The sequence below is a fragment of the Cryptomeria japonica genome, chromosome 9, assembly GCF_030272615.1.
Source record: "Cryptomeria japonica chromosome 9, Sugi_1.0, whole genome shotgun sequence".
Lineage (NCBI taxonomy): Eukaryota > Viridiplantae > Streptophyta > Pinopsida > Cupressales > Cupressaceae > Cryptomeria > Cryptomeria japonica.
In genome coordinates this window covers 261,290,034-261,311,187 of record NC_081413.1, presented here as the reverse complement: position 1 = coordinate 261,311,187, position 21,154 = coordinate 261,290,034, and the positions used below count along the sequence as shown (strand labels likewise).

At 34.2% G+C, this 21,154-nt stretch overlaps 1 protein-coding gene across 1 annotated transcript in view; it reads right to left on the bottom strand.

The window, feature by feature from the left end:
* The window catches only part of LOC131061911 (uncharacterized), a 29,031-nt gene extending 8,941 nt beyond the window's left edge, over window positions 1-20,090 (bottom strand). The window contains exons 1-4 of the mRNA XM_057995761.2: window positions 19,698-20,090; window positions 18,355-18,434; window positions 18,194-18,254; window positions 17,961-18,107 (exon numbers count right to left, since the gene is read on the bottom strand). Coding sequence (XP_057851744.1) covers window positions 17,961-18,107; window positions 18,194-18,254; window positions 18,355-18,434; window positions 19,698-19,962 — 553 coding nt within the window. The 5' untranslated portion in view covers window positions 19,963-20,090. The remainder of the gene's footprint in view (window positions 1-17,960; window positions 18,108-18,193; window positions 18,255-18,354; window positions 18,435-19,697) is intronic.
* Between the last annotated feature and the right edge of the window lie 1,064 nt (window positions 20,091-21,154).

Sequence of the window (21,154 nt, the reverse complement as noted above, 5' to 3'; positions counted from 1 at the left end):
AGGAAGTTCTTCTGCCTTGAACTTTTCAGAACTATCTTTCTCAACTTGTTCATCTTTTTCCTCTTCTATATCTGGGATGAGAACTAAAGCCTTCTTGATCAAAATCTCAGTCTCCTTCTGGACTGATTCGGTTTCTCCTATTAACATTCTTGTTAATCTCTTTTTGGATCTAAATGATGATTTTGCATTAACATTCTTGTTAATCTCTTTTTGGATCTAAATAATGATTTTGCATTAACCCTTATCTGTTCAATGAATTCTTTGCCTTGGCTAATGGCAGTCTGCCACCTTGCATCAATAAGATTATACAAAGAGTTGGGAATCTACCCTTGTAGCTCATTGAGGGTTCTACTAGATTTATTCATACTGATGATGACTGCATTCAATCTCCCTTTGTTGACTTTCAAATAAATGAATAAACAATGTGTTCAAACCTTTGTATATCCCATAATCCTTAATTATGTCGACCATCCTATTGAAAGAGTCTTCTAATGTAAATGGTTTCTTAGGTGGTTTTTCCTTACCGGTTGTCTTATGCTTCCTAACACTTTCTCTAAGTGCTCTTTTATCCTCATCTGATTCAATAGTCTCTTCATCATTTCCCGGTTTGTGGGCTTGTTCCTTCTTCCTCTTTCTCGTTTGCACTGGTGCAGCAGGTGGATCAACAGTTTTCTGCTTTCTTTGAAACTGTATTTTAGATGGTTTACCTCTTTGTGATTCAATCAGTTTCTTTGTGATTTCTTCTTCCATCTTTTATGTTGCTTTGGCTTTTGCAGCTCTAGTCTTACCGGTAGGTACACTAGATGCTTCACCTTACTTTGTTGTGTGCTTTGCCCTAGCTGTTTCTATCTGCTCTTTTGTAAATCCTGCCTACTCAGTGAATGCTTCTACCTCCTTCCTTATCTTCTTTGCAATCACTGGTCTCTACAGCCCAGAGTGAACTTGTAGTGATTTTTCTTTGTATGTCCCAAATCTCTCTGCAATGGTATCCATCGGTTGCTCTAACAAATGATCAGCATAAGCAATGAGTAGATCCTTGTCTACCTCATATCCCATAGGTAATACCTATGTGGTTCTAGGGATAACTGCTTCCATCATACAATTATATGTATCTACCATAAAACAAATTGTTTTCTCATACCAGTTAACTACTTCTGCCAGTATGCGCTCTCTAGCATGCATTTCCTTTTGAAATTCCTTGAATTAGCCCCAAGAAATATTATTAAACTTGTCCTTCAGCATCCTAATGTTGTTCTTCATCCATAGTAATGCAGGGGTACCTTAAATCCATTGAACATCTCCAATATCGGGGAAATAATTTTGAAAATAGAAGAATAAACCTAAAATCAATTGACCAAATTTGAATCTCAACTTCTTGTCTTTCTTCACAGCTTCTTAGTGCTTGAGCCAAATCATAATCAACGTTCTCTTTTACCATCTGGTAGGCAGTATGAATAGTTGTTGTCGGTATACTGTTCACTTTGCTTGAGTAGTAAATCCTATACCCAATCACCATAGAGGCATATTTCACAGCTGGATCATTGATGTTGTTTACTGTCATGGCTCTACCATCCCATTTTGATCCTGTCAACTTCTCCACATCATTCTTGGGTACTGATCTAAGTAGGGGTACTTCACCAGTTGAGAAAAATCCGATTACTGCATGGATGACTTCCTTGATTATTTTATGCAATTGATCCAACCACATAAATTGATCATGAATCCGACTCAAAACAAATCTGACTAACTCATTATGAAAATCATTAATGAAGTTGATTGCATGATAAAACCCTTTCTCGGTGATACTCTTAAATTGTTCTTTCAATATGCCCTTGTTATCACACAATCATTTATATTGGTCAAGAATAACTAATACACGCATGTCCTCTAGTTTGCAATGATAAAATGATCTGACATCTTCAACGTGCAAAACTCCATATGGTACACTAGATAGGGCACCGACAGGGTCTGTTCCTTCTTATTTGAAAGGATTTCGTTTGAACTCCAGTCGTGGCCTCTCGGTCACATCAACAAGATGCAGAGTATCCATACCAAAATATGCAATATCTCCAAGCAAAGAGTAATATTTTTCTAATAAATACCTTTCTTGCTTCAGCACAAGGGTTTCACACTGTCAAAACCTTCAACACCGTTCACCGATACAAAATGTTCTTCCAATCACCTCAGATCTTTGCTAAACACATTGAATGCTACAATCACAAACTTTTCTCTGCTCTACTCACTCGCTAAATGCTTTCAAGATCGCAATGTGAGAAATGAAATTCAAAATGTTCTTTTTATTTGCTTTCTATCTACCGCATTAAATGCTTTAACCGACAAAACCCTAAAACACCTTAAAACACTCTTAAGCATATTACCTATTGCCAAAGCTAAATGTTATTTACCGGCTATGATTCAAAAAGACTTATAAACATCAAAATGCATCAGAATATGCAGATTTAACTTACAGTACTTTATCCAAGGGTTCATCTCAAGATTTGACAATATGTACACCCCAAGTTGTAGAAACAACCTAGTTTGTCGATGATGGATTCTCCACACTAGGTGAAGAATTTGATTCCTCGAATAGTTTGTCATCACTCTTCTTCTTCCAAATTCTATTCATCTCAGCTCTAGTTTCTTCAATATCAACTTTCTACCTTCCTTTTTGGTCTGCAAAATGATTCATCGGTTGGTTCTTCTATGTTTTGCAAAACTTAGCAATGTGTCTCGGTTTGTTACAATGATAACATGCCATTCCCCATGCTTTCCACGGTCCTACATTGCCTCTACCTGTCCTTCTTCTACAGTTCATTGCCATATGTCCATAATTGTTGCAGATTGAACAAATCACATTAACTCTTCTCTCCATCTCATAGGGACTAAACCGGTTAACATAGGGTCTTTGCTAATTAGTGCTTTCAGTCATTGGAATTCCTTCTCCAATCACCAACAGATCTTGGATTTATATGAGGTGTTGGATTATTAGCTCCATACCTGCATTCGATAGATCTATGCCCACACATGTTGCATGTATAATCATAACCTTCAAATTTTCTAGGCACATATCTAGTATTAGGTCTATAACCAATATTAGCATCAGATCTGCTTCTACAAACATTAGCAATATTTCCTAGTTTATGACAATTAAAACAAACAAGTTTGTAAGCTTTCTTACCGATAGGTTTCTGAGCCTTAGGATCTATTTTACCTTCATTGCATGTTGCTCTTGGTACCAGAAGGTTTTCCTTTCTCAAATGTATTGTATCCTAACCCAAATGTATCACCATTCATCCTCTAAGATTGGATCTATTCATCCAGCATGGTAGAACTCTTGTTGAATTTTGCAAGCTTCTCATTAGCTTCTGCAAGCTCTTTAGTAATATCTTCATTCTGCTTCATAAGAGTCTCTCTAAGAGACATTGCCATATCAATATCTGCTTTGATTTCTTCTTTCTCCTCATGTCAGTGTGCATAAAGAGTGCAATTTTCCTGATTTATCTTATAGATCTCATGATCTTTCTCTTTGATCTTGTCTTCAGCTGCCCTCTTAGCTTCAAGTTCTTAACTCATCCGGATTGTAAGAGCTTCAAGCTCTCTCCTTAGGTTAATTTTCTCACCATTTAGTTTCTCCACCTCCTCAACCAATGCATCTATGTTTTCTCCATCAGAAGAGTTGCTTTCATTGATCTCCAACAATTGTTTAGTTAGTTCTTTCCTTTTAGCTAGTGATGCCTTATACATGCCTCTTAGGGTTTCTAGGTCTTCCTTGGTTTCTGCAAGTTCCCTAGCCATCTCTCTATAACTCATTCCTTCCCCCATATTTGTCTTAGGATTAGAGATCCCTTCCAAGCAGTTAGGCCTTAAGGAAGTTTGGCTCTGATACCAATTGATGAACTTATAAGGCACTGAGAGGGGGGGGTGAATCAGTGCAAGTAAAAACAATACAAATCTGATTATCAATTTCACCAACTTAAAACTCAATAGGCATATAAGAAATAATACCAAGTAAGCAATCACCACATAAAGTATAAACCACATGACATAAGAGGTTATACGTGGAAAACCCAAATGGGAAAAACCACGGTGGGAGTTAGTACCCACAAAGATCCACTATCTGTAGTATAGAGATCTGATCGGTTAAGGTCAACAACACCCAGTTAGGGACACACCCTGTTAGGAGTGTCTAAGTCTGGTTAAGAGCTATACAATAAGGTATGTGAGGACCAGCCTGACTAAGAGCTATATAATAAGGCCTATGAGGACTAGCCCTGTTAGGAGCTACCCATGTCACTGGTATTTGTAAACACAAGTTAATGTGTCACCTGGTTAGAGGATTTAATGATCAAACCTATTAGGATCCGACTGCACCCTATTAGGAGTGACCTTGTGAGAGGATTTTCTTGTTGCAACTGTTAGGGAGATAACATATTCAAATGATCAGTATAACACCATCAGTGTCTGATAAGATCCACTTCAGAACATTACAACATCACATAAACTTCATCTTAGAACTCCTCTTATCACCGCACTATCAGAAATACGAAATTCGCTAATGATTTCTTACACATTCAAGCTCATATATCCCTTCATACCTCATCACACATTTTAAGAACATCATTAGGTTGGCTAGAACCTTGGAAAATTCCCAAGGTTCAATGTATCTAGACAATCTTACATTGCACGCCTTAGTTATGTCGACTACCGACATAACAAATCCAATTATGTGTCGTTTTACTGATCTAAGTGATTTTCATCACTACTGGTTGAATGTCCATCAAAATGCCTGCTTTGTCAATCAAATCTCGTTCACTTGATCGAATCACCACATGCGGTCACAAACATAACTTCATCTACCAGTCTTCTTTGCGACTGCAAAACTGCAGCTCATAAATTTCTTGTACCGGTTGTCAGAATATTATTTTGTCTATCTTTTACTGGTTAAAGTCCTAATTACCGGTTTTGATAAAAACAGTCTCTACTTACCGATTAAACCTTACCAGTTGAACTATAGGACTCAGATGACTGTAGAAACAAAGTTGCCATTAATGACAACGATACAACATAATCATCATACAACAATCTAAACTCTTTACAAAACAAACATGTCTTGGTTGCATCAAGCAAACAAACAATTACCCGTCCAGATCAAACGCCAACAGATGTGTGTAAATCCACACACAGAAAGTACTCATTAGTTTGTACCATATTATTTATACCAACACATTTGGTAGCCATACAAAAACATGGATAGCAAAATCTATAATGATAGACCCTGCGTAAAATCCGATGTCCTAAAAACAATGCCCAACATAAAGCTTGACATACATAAAATGCTTCACACAAGCCCATGATGCAACTTAATATACCCAAATCAATGTCATGCAAACCCAACATAAAACATGACATACCCAAATTATAGATACACCGCCATTACATAAATTTATAAACCCAAATTTAACAAGATTATTGAATTTTATGATGTATATATGAATAGCAGTAACTGATAAGTAGTGTTATTTTAGTAGTTAGTAGAATAGGAAATAGATATTTTGTTTTTGTCAATAGAACAATTAAAGATCTATCAGTACATACAAACAGACAATGTCATCGCCTGGAATGAGGATTTGGCCAATTATATGGTAAGGAATATATGTGGCTTTATCTTTCTGGTAAAGAATATTTGTGGTTGTATCTTAAATTTGAAGGTCCATTTAAAAGCATTTTCTTATAATTAAGAATCCACAAGTGCTCTCCATTGTCGAAAGTTCACTTAGAATATTAGATGTAAAATTAAAGCAAATATTTTTCTGTGGTCATGCTGAGTTTTTGTTTTGAAAGCTAAAAGTGCTCAGCACAAGTTTTATTAAACTATTAATTGATTTGAAATATTATAGTAATGCATTCAACTTTATTGCATCTTCTACTACAATATTCAATGTACTTTATTCAATGATGTGTTCATATTTCTTAATCTGAAAAAACAATCTGTAATGAAAGGCGATTACGACATTTTCCAAAAAAAAAAAATTATTTGAATCTAGAAGGCCGAAAAATGTACCAGTTACATTATAAACCATATAAGAATGGAAGCAATAATATTTGTATCTAACAGAAATAAAATAAAAGAAATATGAACATCTATCTCTTGCAAGTTTTTTAAGTCCTTCCATTCTTATATTTTAGCTTTATAATATAATTCCTTTTAAATTATAATATATCTAAGACAAAAAATAATAGATATAAATTAGGAGAGTAGATTAACAGGTGATTTGTAAACCTATTTGTAAGTCCATATCCAGTTACATTATAAACCATATTTGTAAGTCCATATCCAGTTACATTATTAACCATATAAGAATGGAATACAAGAATAAAATAAATGAAATCTAAACATGTACAAGAGATTTTCTATTGGCAATAGTAAACTTAACAAATCTTCTAAATCTACTCTACTACGACTGTTGTGCACTACTACTTTGGATGGAATTATTATTGATTTTTAATGCAAAGGAAAACAATCTATAAGACCTCAGATTGATTCTACCATTTAATATATCAATCCTACTAAATCAAAACTATAAACAAAAAAATAAAATTGCAAAATCTATAACCTCCACATTAACTTTTTGATAAACGTATATTTTAATATAGATTTCAGGTGCTTCTGCAAAAGAATTATAAGATATGTAAGTTTTATTATGTAAACTTGTTCATGCTTTAATTGCGAAACTATGTTTGTTTATTTCTAAAGTCTGTTCTTTTCATGGAAAATTTTGCTCACTAATGATGCAGGAGCACTGGAGTAGTTCAAATCGGTACCTTGATTTTGATCCCGATGAGACACCGATCCCGATATTGGCCTGATATTGGTATGTTCTTACCGGTTGGTTTTGCAGTGTATGGAATGAAGATGAATCGGGTTGAGGGTGGTTTCTGTAACTTGTGGATCGTTGAGCGATGTTGTTTTGGGCCTTGTCCAATGTTCCTGGAGGATCGTGTGAAGTTTTATGCATTTGAAGATGTTCTTGGTGATTTGGGGCGACATGTTATTGTTTGCACATTTCATCATGAACCGACTGGTCTTTGGCCGACTTGATCGAGTTGTTATTGCTTGCGGATGGTATAAAGGGAAAGTTTAGAGATTCATTTTGTAGGATGAAGGCCGAAGGAGAGAGAGATTGAGCGAATATGTAGTTTTCAAAAAGATTCTGATCTGAGGGGACTGAAGTTCAGAGGGATTGAAATACGGATTAGTGCAAAACACTACAGGTTGTTACTAGAGGCTTATTTGTCGAGCAAAAGATCTGCGGATCTTAGATTTGTGTTGTATGGATTGTTTTGTAATCCTAGGCTGCGATCCAACATGTGTAGCCGCTAAAGGCTTATGTAATTCACTAACTGATTATAATGATTGATCTATCAGGTTACCAGTTATATCGTGTGTTGTTTCTACAGGTTAGGTTGCTCTTTATATGTTTACCGGTTAGACCTTGTGTTCTGTTATTGGTTGTCGGTATCTTGCATAGTGTTTTTTGTTATGCCGGTATCTTGCATGGTGTTTTGTGTTATGAGCTGCAAGGTAGGGATGTCCTTCATTGGATCTCCCTACCTTGATTGTGTTAAGTGGTATCAAAGTTGGTTTATGAACCTATTGATCAAAGAAGACCTAGTTATGTACCAGTTAGTTGGAAAGGAAGTTGAGGCAACTTGTAGACTTGTTCAGATCGTCGAACGTGAGGCAGTGCAAGGGTTGCAAGCAGACCACCCAACCTAAAGCTTGAGCTTGTGGTAGTTAGTGGATGGAGACTTGAACAAATCGCCGAACCAAGGCAGGCTGCAGGGTAGACTGGTAGATTTGCCGAGGAGAGGCAACCGGAACATGTAGTCAGACTGTCGAACCCCTCAGGCAGTTGCAAGTACGTACTAATAGATCGCTGAACCAGATCAAGTGATGGGACTCATTTTTCAATTAACCTCGAGAGTTTGATGTAGGAGCACCGGAGTAGTTCAAACCGACACCTTGATTTTGATCCCGGTGAGACATCAATCCCAATATTGGCCCAATATTGGTATGTTCTTGCCGGTTGGTTTTGTAGTGTATGGAACGAAGATGAATCGAGTTGCGGGTGGTTTTCGTAACTTGTGGATCATTGAGCGATGTTGTTTTGGGCCTTGTTCAATGTTCTCGAAGGACCGCGTGAAGTTTTATGCATTTGAAGATGTTCTTGGTGATTTGGGGTAGCATGTTATCGTTTGCATGTTTCATCATGAACTGGTTGGTCTTTGGCCGACTTAATCGAGTTGTTATTTCTTGCGGATGGTATAAAGGGAAAGTTTAGATATTCATTTTGTAGGACAGAGACCAAAGGAGGAAGAGATCGAGCGAAGATGTAGTTTCCAGAAAGATTCTGGTCTAAGGGACTGAAGTCCGGATCAATGCAGAACAATGCAGGCTATTACCAGAAGCTTATTTATCGAGCAAAAGATCTGCAGATCTTAGATTTGTGTTGTATGGATTGTTTTGTAATCCTGGGCTGCGGTCTAGCATGTGTAGCCGTTGAAGGCTTATGTAATTCACTAACTGATTATAATGATTGATCTATCAGGTTATCGGTTATATCGTGTGTTGTTTCTACCAGTTAGGTTTCTCTTTATCTGTTTACCGGTTAGACCTTGTGTTCTATTACCGATTGTCGGTATCTTGCATAGTGTTTTTTGTTATGCCGATATCTTGCATGGTATTTTGTGTTATGAACTGCAAGGTGGGGTCGTCCTTCATTGGATCTCCCTACCTTGACTGCATAAACCAAAGACCCCTTTATAATAGGAATTGTTTTTTTCCACTGTCAGGTAATTTGAAACAACGAATATTATAAGGCTATAAGCTATTAACATCGATGAAAGATGAAAAAGTGAAAGTTTGGCATATGAGAGTTTGTTTAATTTGAATCATTTCAAATAATGAAGATGAAATTACTACATTTTGAACGTTGCTACCATTCTTCTATCTTCTTGTTTTGAAATTACACTCCATGAAGGGGAATTATCGAGAATTATGCAATCTAATTCTAACTTGAGAACAATGCAATCTAATTCTAACTTGAGAACAAGATACAATAGATAAACACAAATTTTGTCCTACAACACATATAATAAGTTGAACTATGCAGAATCTATTTGCTATCCTTCAATGCAAGATTTCTCTGATTTGTTCTACTTTTCTATCCTTGAATACAAGATTTTAGGTTTGTTCTATCTACTATCCTTGATTCGATTTCTCTATGCTAATGGTTCTCTTGAATGATTTTTTTTTTACCTTCTAAAAGCTTGCATGTATATTGTAATTGGAGGCAGTTCTATCTGGCTTCCAATATGCCTGATTTCAACTCACCAGAGGTAGTGGATTCGAGGTGGTGTCTAATTGAGAAATGCCTCCTAGTGACACGATGCACGTAAAGTGACAGTTGTAGCATCCATGAGAATGACATTTCTTTTTTCGGGATGAAATACATTCGTTCAAGGGTCTATAATTACTTTGACTAATTATAATTTTCAGGCAATCGACAACAACAAAAAACCGGAGTGACATTTGAAATGATTTCCACAAGATCATACAGCTCACACCCATAGCACATAACCATTGTATATACTAGCAATTGCACCTTGGTGTGCAATGGTTACGCCGAAGAAGTGTGGAAGTTCAATTAAGTAATTTTCTGGTCTATTTTTTGCACATATTTATGCAGGACATGAGGTGATTAGGTAGGATATTTAGCAAATAATTTTGTTTGCAATAGAGAGAGAGAGGGGGGGGGGAGAGAGATATTGATAAAAATAGTGATAGGGAGGGAGAGAAAGCGGAATATACTAGTAGAGGATAGGTAAAAAATGTTAAGAGAGAAGGGGGGGAGAGGGAGAGAGAGAGGGGGGGAGGGGAGAGATAATATATAGAGAGTGAGAAATATAGATAGAGGGTGACAGAGAGCGATAAACAGAAAGAGATAAAGAGAGGAGTGAATAGAGATATATTTGGAGATATGGAATGAATAAGAGAGAGAGAGAAAGAGAGAGATATAGAGAGAGTGAGAGGGAGATAGAGATATGAAGTATGAGAGATGATGTGAATCAAAGAGAAAGGTACACATAATTAGTTATAGATAGAGAAGGGGAGGGAGAGATAGAGATAGAGGGGGCAAGAGTGGAAGAGAAATAAGGTGACAAAGACAAGTCACAAAGAGAGGTATAGAGAGGGAAATGTAGAGAGAAGGGGGGAGAAATAGAAAGAGGAGAGAGGAAAAGTGGAGAGATTTAGAAAGAGGAAGTAATAGGGAGAGGGAAGGAGATATATGGATAGGAAAGGAAGAGATAGAGATAAAAATAAGTAGAGATATAAAGATAGATATAACTTGGAAAAGATAGAAGGATCGGGAGAGATAAAGGTGGAAGGAAAGGGGAAGAGGGAGAAATAGAGAAAGAAAGAGGGAGACAATGAGAGAGGGGGAGATGGAGAGATGGAGAGATAAAGAGGAATCAAGAGTGAGAGATAAAGTAGCTAACAAAGACAAGTAATAGAGAAAGAAAGAGGGAGACAATGAGAGAGGGGGAGATGGAGAGATGGAGAGATAAAGAGGAATCAAGAGTGAGAGATAAAGTAGCTAACAAAGACAAGTAATAGAGAAAGAGGGAGAGAGATAGAGAGAGAGGGAGAGATAGAGAGATAGAGATAGGGGAGGAGAAACAAGGAGTATGAGAGAGAAAAATATATGGAGAGAGAGAGAGAGAGAGAGTAAAAAAAATCATATAAACATTGCCTAGTGAATATGGCTAGCAAAGGGTATCAAAATACACTCCAACAAAGGTATCAATGGAGAATTGATATCTTCTAATCAACTATGCATCCACTTATATGAGTCCAAATGCAATTAAAATAAAAAATTGAATCAAAAAGATAATTGAGCTCCATTACTAATAGGCTCATGTTATGTTTACAGTAGAGAGAGAGAGAGAGAGAGAGAGAGAGAGAGAGAGAGAGAGAGAGAGAGAGAGAGAGAGAGAGAGAGAGAGAGGAGGAGGAGGGGGCAGGGGGTTTGGCGAGAGCGGGGGGTACACCAAGCAAATAAAAGGGGTAAGGAGTTAAGAAAAATCATCCCTAAAGCCCATTGTGCATTAAGTAGCAAAAAGAGATTGATGAGCATAGAAATTGATTGCACAATGAAGTAGCACTTGATGATATTTGAAAGGCCAATAAACCCCATTTGTATGTAATCATGTTTAGATATATATTGCCTCATAATGTTATAATCTAACATATAAAAATAAAAATACATAATCCAAATATTTTTTTCATATATATAGATTATATTATATTTATGTGTACCATTATTTTAGTTAAATATTAATTCTTTGTATTTATTCAACATTTTCTCCTCCAAAAATTTCAAGATAATGTATATTTAGTATTTTCTAATTTTACAAAAAATTTATTGTAAATTTAAAGATGACGTTTTTAAAAGATTTAACATTATTAAATTTTAAAATTTTGATTTATATAAAAAATAATATTTTTAATCTAAATTTGATAATTGACTTATCAATTTTTTTTATAAGTATCTCTTTAAAATTATTTTATTAAATATATCTTATTTAGATATGATTTTTTTAATATTCTCTCATTCTTTTATAAATTACTCTATTCTTAATCTATGTAAAAAACAAGTGCTCTCAAAGAATTAAATGACTATTATGTTGTATTTTGGATAGGCATAATGATGTGATATTATTTCTATTTCTTAAAAGAAACTTGGAATTTTTTATACGAAGGACAGGGGGAGATTTCTTATATTAACAAATCTCTTTGTGAAATAAATATACCTGTATTTACATGTTTGGGAAATGAATGTTCTATGTCATCGTTCTTTGACTTAATAATATAATTCACTTTAAAAATGTACTTTATTTTTAAGCCTACTGTGTGAGTAATTTTTCATATGCCACTCTTATTTTCCAATTAGCATATTCAATGTATAAGCACTCTTATTGAAATACAAACAACATAAGTATATACATGTTGTCACTAATGATAGATGAATGACATTGATTACATAGTTTCATAGAAGTGGCTTACGAAATTAAGATATAAGTGGCTTTGGAAATTAAGACATCATTAAAATGGATTTGTTATTGACTTTAGAAAACAATGCCTTTGTAACTCAAAAACCTGAGTTCCAAAAGGCATGTACATTGGCATGGTGCACGAAGGTCCCATTTTCTTGTTAGCCATCATTTATGGCTTTTCAAAGCTGCTCTCTTTTTCCAATTAGCCATGTTTTACGGCTTTTCAAATCTTCTCAAAGAATACTTGATGCCAATTTTATTGGCAATTCTGTGTTTCATTCCACTGCATGAAATTCATGGCGCGTTGGCTGATTTTTGTACCCAAGTTAAAGCTCAACAAGTCCCACAAAGATTCGATACCGTTAATTGTGATTAGAAGGTTGAGTTTCCATGCGTACAAATTAAAAGACCCTCATAAAACGTGTTTCATGTCCCTTTTATTCAGCAAGCCAAAACAGGTAAAGTGATGGTGATTGTTGAAATTGAATTTTTAAATACTATCGTCAACACAAAATGTTTCAACAAACCATTTTTGGGATGTATTATGACAGTTGGGATATTAATTAGACAACCGGTAGCGAACAACAGTAAAAAACAACTACTAGCGAATAGCGGTTGGGAAAAACAAGCAAAGATGACGAACAGACCAGATTTGATTAATCGTCTTGCATAGGTACGGACGTCAAGACAGCCATTGATTAATTCTTCAATGTCATTTTTCTTTGCTTACGACTCCCGCGACAATGACAATGGTGACAAGAACCTTCTGGACTGAGACCAATCTGAACAGCCTGCTGCCAGCACTCCATCTATCCTTTGTAAAAATCTATCCTTTGTAAAACTGTCAAAGCAGACATAATTTTTTGGTGAAAAAATCAACAGATAATTTTTTCCCAATGGTCTTGCATCGGTTATAATGAGATTTGAGCCATTGATTTTAAAAGTTAGCCAATACATCTCATATAAAAGACGCCTTAGACATAAAAATCAAATGAAATGATTTTTATTATGTCCTCAAGATCATAAAGTTCATGGGAATACCAATTTGCATGCGTAGCACATAACCAAATATGTTACTCAAAAAATATCAGACATTTGGTGAAGTTTAGAGTTGCCTATAGCATTTTTGTTCTTCTATCATGGCAGAGCTATAATTTGACTCAATATTCATGTAATATTAAACCTAAGGCTACTATTAACATAAGCCCAATTTCTTTATTTTATATATTAAAATGGCATGGACATTCAATTTCACGTTTTGTACTACTCTTTTATAAAAATGGCAATGACAAACAACGTTTAGTATTTATAAACCCTAGTAGACTTAGTAGCCTGGCTTTTTAAATTTTGTATTACATAAGTGCAACAGTTCAATATGACCAACAAGATTCAAGTGTAATTAAATCAATACAACTAAATTGCAAACTGGGTTTTTATAGCAGCCAGAATTTATATGCCTAAATACAGCCAATAAGGCCACCATAGATGGTAATGAGGACATCTACCTCCACTCACAGTTACGTGTCTGTCCATTACGGAGATTTGGCTACAAATATTAGGAATGACATTACTGCATTGTTTTTTTTGGGTTAAAACATATTTAATCGCTTCGATAAGCCTGACAGCTGTTCAAAAGTACTGTGACTCATATTTTCTCGGCAACAAAAGCTTACCATTGTTTTAAAAACAATTGACAAACACACAAAACCACTATGCTCGAGTCACCGGGAAAATCGTCGGTAACCGGAAAAACCAAACTCACGGCGTGAGACAGTTTCCCGATGTGGGGTGCCCCCACAGGGAATAGCCTATTGACTAATTAAATAAACTAATATAATATTTTTGTATTGGTGAGTCTCTGTTGAAATAATTTCAACAAAATAGGATTATTAATGAAGCTAAGTGGGATGTGGTTATTGAAGGTATTTCTCTGATTTGGACGGTTTTTTTTGGAAATATTATTATTGGGGTGATTCTTCAATGGTTATTCTAGACTTATTTTGTTTTTTGTTTTCATGAGTTGAAACTCATTTGTTGGATGAATTTTTATCTCTGTGTGACTATTTTAATATCTTCTTCACATTTTTTTTTAATGTAATATGATCTTTTGACTCATATTTGGATTGATCAATCTCCTTTCAAGACTCTTATCAATATGATTTGGGGCTAGGTAACTTTTTGTTTGGATGATTGGTGTTTTGGTTTGGATGTTTCAATCTCTTAAAATATAGTTTATATTTTTGTACACTTTAATTTTATTTTAATCATTTTTTAAGGTGATTAGGTTGTGATTTCTTTGGCACATTTCTATTAATATGGGAGTTACCTTCTTATTTTTGGTAAAGTTAGTTTGAATTTATTATTGATAGAATGTGACAAGTGGTAGGTGGAAAATATTTGTATTATGTTTGAACTCATGTTTGATTCTTTATGAGCCAACTTCTTCTATAGTTTGGACTCACATTATACAGTAATTTGTGGTTATTTGTTTCTAAAATTTCTAGATAGTTTGTTAGGTTTAGTTTGTTTGGTAGCTATTAGTATATTTTTCTTATGGTTTTTTGTTATGTTATAGAGGAGATTTGATAGTAAATCTTCTAATCCGTACTATATGCTCATCATCTCCAATAAAATCTTACAGTCTATTTTTGCCCATTTTGCTTCAATGAATTTTAAGAACTTTTCCAACCATTTAAAGGTCTTCATTCCATGAAGATTTTTTTTATAGCAATTTGAAGTAAAAATTAAGGACTTTATTGTGTATGATTGAATTCTTCACTTTTTGCTTCCTAAGGATGGTGTTCATGCTCATCTAGTAAGTAAGGGCATTTTTTTTATCTTCCTTCAACTAATAATGGTCTTAATAAGGTTGTCGCGATAGGAGATATTAGTGTGCTAGAAAAGAAGTTTTTGGTACTCTTTCATCAATTAGAGGATGTTCTATCTTTTGCCTTGATTTGAAGATCATGTTGAAATATTTAACGGTAAACCATACCAATGGAAAATTGTAAATCATGATTTCCTTCACCCTTCATTTGTTAGAGGCTGGTACTTTGCACAAGTTAAGAGAATGGAGTTTACCCACAATGTTAAGTTTTATGAGTTGGACTATTATCTACAAAATCCCTCTCATTGACCTATAGTGATGCAATAGTAAGTGTAATTGGTATACGTTTTCTTTCTATGATTAACGATTTAATTAGTGGCATTGGTGGTTCAAGAGTACCCAAGATAGACATATTGTTTAAAATTTATACTATGTTCTTCCTCATGCTTTCTTGGTGGGAAAATTCTTTTAGTTCTTCTTTGTTGCTTAGTATGTAGTCTTTCTAATGCCAATCAGTCATCCTTCTTTGTTTTACTCTAAATTAGCATTTTTTTGGTGTGTCAATTTCATTTATTATATGTTTTTATCATATGACCCGATAGACTCCTATTTAACCTATCAAAAAAACTTGAAAGGAATTATTTCAACTCCCATTTTAGAAAGTAAAAGAGTTAAACACACGTTTCATATTTTAATATGGCTATGGTAACTAGGGATTTAGCCTTCACAAGACTATTTGAGCTTGAGTTAATAGTATTCTTGTCTCCACAATATCTAAAACCTTGTGGAAAAATGATTAGTTCCTGGTGTAGTTAATTTGGTTAAATTTGTTCTTTTATATTTCATTTATATTTTACATGGTAATATTACTTCATAGACCAAATTATACATGGAAGATGACAATTGGGAATAAAAAATTCATTCAAGAATCTCCAATTGTCTATGAAGTTGTGTGAACAAGTGGTAAAGAACACTTGATATGCCTAGAGTATATCCTTGCAAAGCATTAATAGCATTGGTACTAACCATCTTCTCCCTAATATCTTTGTTGCCAATACTCCTCACATGTTGAAGAGTGACATCCATAGAGGTATCAAGGATAAGACTAAATTAAAGTTTCCATGTATCACCATTTTGATCACTATCTCTAAATTAAACTTGGTTGTATTATTCTTTACAATACATAGGTTCTCATTTTATTTAAAATTTCCTATTGAATGAATTTTGAGTTTATTCTTTACACATGAAATAGTTAGTCTAGGTGCTACTTTGAAAACTCAACCCCAAGAAAAAACTATCCTTTCGCCATTCAAATTACCATTCTCCTTTATAGTTAACTTGTTTCTTAAAAAATAATCTAAGAAAGAAATCAGTTATTAGTCATCTTAATAAAACTTCCATAATTAATAATAATAGTTTATTTTACCATTTTAGAAACCCTCTTTTAACATTATGTAACTTGTACAAATTTAAGGGAAAGTGAATGAGAGAGTTTTTTATAGGAACTCTTAATGATAAAAAATTAGGGCTATAATTCTTTTAAATAATTATCCTCGAAGTTAAATTGTCTAATTTTTACAACTACAAATATGGTGCTTTTCAATATTTAGATGGTTGAAAGATTAGGAGTTTTAAACCTTCCAACAAATTTATTAAGTATTTGACAAAAAAATTGAGTGGTCATTTACCATATTAGTATGTATCTCCCTTTAGAAAATAAAAATTACATATTTTAATTTAAAATGAGTTATATTTAATAGAAACACTAAATGTTTCTTAAGAAAAAAGTTAAAAGAAGTTTTTGTGAATCTTGATGAAATTTAAGGCAAACCTCTTTTCATTTTAAACTATTCATCACCATTAAGTGAAATAACAAAATAAATGCAAACTTTGATGTCTCTTGTAAGTATAACTAGTAGATTCAATCTATTATGTAGGCTAAAATAAAAAATACTTAATAAAGGATGAAATGCTCACTAAACTTGCTTATAAAATCCGAGTTTGATCTAAAAGTGTCTTTAAGTGGATTTGGTGTATGATCTAGTCTTAATGTTATATCTAGAAAGTTGGTATCATGTTGTAAATGTTTATCAACCTTATATCATGGCTATACATTAGACCTGATTGTTGGTCTTGTTTTTAAGCGTGTTTCTCATTGTTTTTCTTGGGTATGCATTATAGTATGTCTTTACAAAAAACTAGCATCAATGCAAACCATATTCTCTCTATATAATCATTGTTGATTCTCCTCACATGTTGAAAAGAGATATCCATAGAGGTATCAAGGATGGGACCTTTAAAGCTTATATGTATAATGAAGTTAACAAAACTCTTAGAACCCATGTCAATAAAAGTGCATCATTATTTTGAGCATTATCTTCAAATTAAAGATAGATGCATTATTCTTTACAAATATATTAGGTTATCATTTCCTTTAGAATTCTTTTTGGACTAGTGTTGAGTTTCTCTCATGAATTTCTCATTGATTCCTAGCATTATATTTCTAAACATCAATTGGCATATCCGAATTCTTTGTAATAATAAATTACAATCATATCAACACATTATACGTAGATAACTCATGTTTAATAATATACAACTTTTTCTTCGTTTTGAGGGTCATGCGCTGCTCTATTCATTATAGATGAATCAATATAAGCTTTGCTTCCTAAAGATTCATCAGAGCAATTCTTTGTCTCAACCTTCACTTGTATAAACAACCAACTTTTTACCCAACAAATAATCACGAATTGTCAAACATAAAATCACAATATAATAATTATCTTTTCTATATATGTTTTACATTTTTCTTTCTCAACCCAAAAAAAAAAAAAAAAAATTAAATATTTTTGTCCATTTTCTTACTTCGAGTGATTTACAGAACTTAATCAATCATATATATCCATATTTAGAAACTTGTTTTAAAAGTCAGATATACCCCGAATTATCAAAAACACACTCCTTAATATTGATCTTCCCATTACTATTTGTTATTTGGAGGAGAGGTTAAACATACCGAATGTAAGGCGGTTCCCAGGAGAGAGAGGAGAAAGCGTCCAAGCCTTAATTCTGTTATTATCAATGTATGTGCCATTGGTGCTCCCCAGGTCCGTTACAAACAGATTGCCCTCTATTCTCTCCAACCGCGCATGCACTCCCGAAACTGCATCATTTTCAATAACTGCTTTACTAAATTAACAACAAAACGCTTTTGCCTAGAACCAGAAAATGTCTACTGTTAAAACTTGCCTGTGGCTATTGGAATCACAACATCAACTCTCCCTGCAACTCGTCCAATGGTGGTCACATCCTGCACACACATTTCATATTGTTTTACGTTGTAAAAGATCTTAAGAATAGAGAGAAAGCTTAAACAGTTGAAACATCTAAAGCATCAAATTACAAACAACCTGTACAATGCCCACATCTCCCACAGAGAATGCACTAGGAGCAGCCAGTTCTGTGTTTAGGTGTTCACTTCTCCCATCACCTGACAAACAATAACAGACTACTGAATCAATTTAGAAAGCGAAAGGCCTTTTAAATCTAGAGAAGAAAACAAATGAACAGTAGTCTGCCTCCTCTTCTACGGATGATACTTCTAATCTAGCACACTAAGGGAGACATTAGGTAGCCTTTTTTTTCTACTGGAATGCCCAAAATCTCAAACTAGGAGATAAGATTCAAATTCAAAATGAAAGATGGATTTAAGCTAAATAATTTAGAATGGTAGTTTAGAATGATATTAGGCTAAGGTTTTTTTAAATTTAATTGTGTAAATTTTTTCATCAACATTTCAGATCAAATGTTATGACAACCCAAAAAAAATATTGCAAGAACAATCCAATGGATCAAGTTACAGAAGACTACCACCAACAAAACAAAAGGGTTTGTATTCCCATACACATACAGTGTGATAAAATGTTTGATGGGGATTCAAACAAGCAGAAGACTACCACCAACAAAACAAAAGGGTTTGTATTCCCATATATACATACATGAGTGTGATAAAATGTTTGATGGAGATTCAAAACAAGCAATATAGATCAGTTCCGATATAGTTAGAGTATTGTAGACTGCCTGTCAATTAAAACCTTGTAAATCACATTATGGATAACCATAACCTAAACAAGTACACAGTCTACAAGGCATGAAATCATTTACTTAGCTTTGTCAGCACAGCAGAGAAGGATGTTCCGATATAGTTAGAGTATTGTAGACTGCCTGTCAATTAAAACCTTGTAAATCACATTATGGATAACCATAACCTAAACAAGTACACAGTCTACAAGGCATGAAATCATTTACTTAGCTTTGTCAGCACAGCAGAGAAGGATGGTAATGGAGCAAAATAAGTTTCACAAAGTAAACGTGGTCTATGGTTGTAGCTCATTCGTTGAATGCAATCAATAGGTGTAAATATATATTTTTTATATGCCATTGATTATATATACAGAGATTCAAATTTCTACAAGTATGATATAAAGGATAGGTCAGAATCATTAAATTATTTTATTATGTATTGATTATATCATTCAGAGAGATTCAAAATCATATAGAGGTTTGATATAAGAAATGAGGCTAGAATCCTCCCTGATATAACTTTGTTGAAATGAATATTCGAATCCTCCACTCATCATACTCTCATATCAGATAATAAAATGAACTCAGGGATGATATCAAACCCTCTGATAGAAAAAAAAAAAGAGAAAGCATGAGTAAAAACCCAAGCCAGGAGAGAAAAAGAACTAACCAGTGGGCTGAAGAACCCATTGGGTATCTTTAGGGTGTTCCAAAGCTTGGAGAGCGCTAAGCCAGGCCTGTTTAGGCCCCCATACTCGCCTGTGAAGATCAAAAGGCGTCTTCTTCCTCTGCAACCCACCAAATCTCTGTTGCTGCTGCGCTGGGCATCCCCCATGGCCACTGACCAGCCGGGGACCTGCTTTAACACCATTATTACATTTAGACCTCAGCCCAGCTGAAGCTCCTGCACAAGGATATCCCACCAAACTCTGCATCTCCTCCCTCAAAACATTCAGATCTCGTGCATTACACACCCACTCCCCCAAAAATCTTGTTCAATGCTCAAAAGAGCTGCTTCTGCTTTTCTTTTCTGTTGCATGAAACCGAATTGCATGTGATTCTTCTTCGTAGAATGGTTGGTACTTGCTTTGGGTAGTGGGAAGACGCGTGGCATTGGCAGCCTAGTACTGGCATTGCTTTTTTTATTCATGAAGACCCCTGCCATGCGGGACCAGTGAGCTTGAATTTCTCATTCTACCTCGTTAGGTAATTACTGTGATGGTCATTGACTGAAAAACTGTTCAGCTCCTTGTTACACGTCACCCATTTCTAAGCTCTAATGCCTGTCCATTGCTACTTAAGGATTGTTATTGCACGGCCATGACTATTGATTGCTTTTAGGATTTACATCCGCTAAGTACTGGTAACATGAGGCATTTATGGATTGTGGGTCACCAATACTTTATGCAAAGGACGTTTGGTGGGGAGCTTCATTAATGTTTTTAAGATCACCTTTATTTGGCCTTTTCTAGCCTGTGTACCTTTGTATTTGGCGGATATGGATGGATTTTTTTAATGATATATAGTTTTTTAAATTAAATAAATTAGGGAATTTTTTAGTGTCGATATATTGTTCATTAGCGAGTTTTTATGTTTGGTATTTTGAAAATGATGAGTTTTGCATATTTTGAAGTTGATATATTCATTCAAATTGATAGCATTCTCTTCTATGTAGTATATTAATTTTTTAGAATAGACTTTTATTCATTGTGATATTTATTCTAGTTTTGGCTTAATTATTCATTTATTATGACAAGAATGTTTATCTTAGTTTTCGCTCAATCACATGACAAGAATGTTTATCCTAGTTTTGGCTCAAGTACTCCTATATTGGCAAGAATATTTATCCTAGTATATTAATTTAACCTCCTGATTTGAACTTTTATTTTTCAAAATTATAGTTCAATCATCCCTATTATGACAAGAATGTTTATAATTTTTGTTGTGATTATTTACCATTTTAAATGAAATTTTGCATAATTCAATGGTATTGCTCCCATAATTCTAGCCAATTAGGGCAAATGTGCAGTGATTGTCAATGCATTTATAGCCAATTTAGAGGAAACGAGTGTGATTATCATTGTAATTATATATAATTTAGTGCAATTATACATAATCACACACACA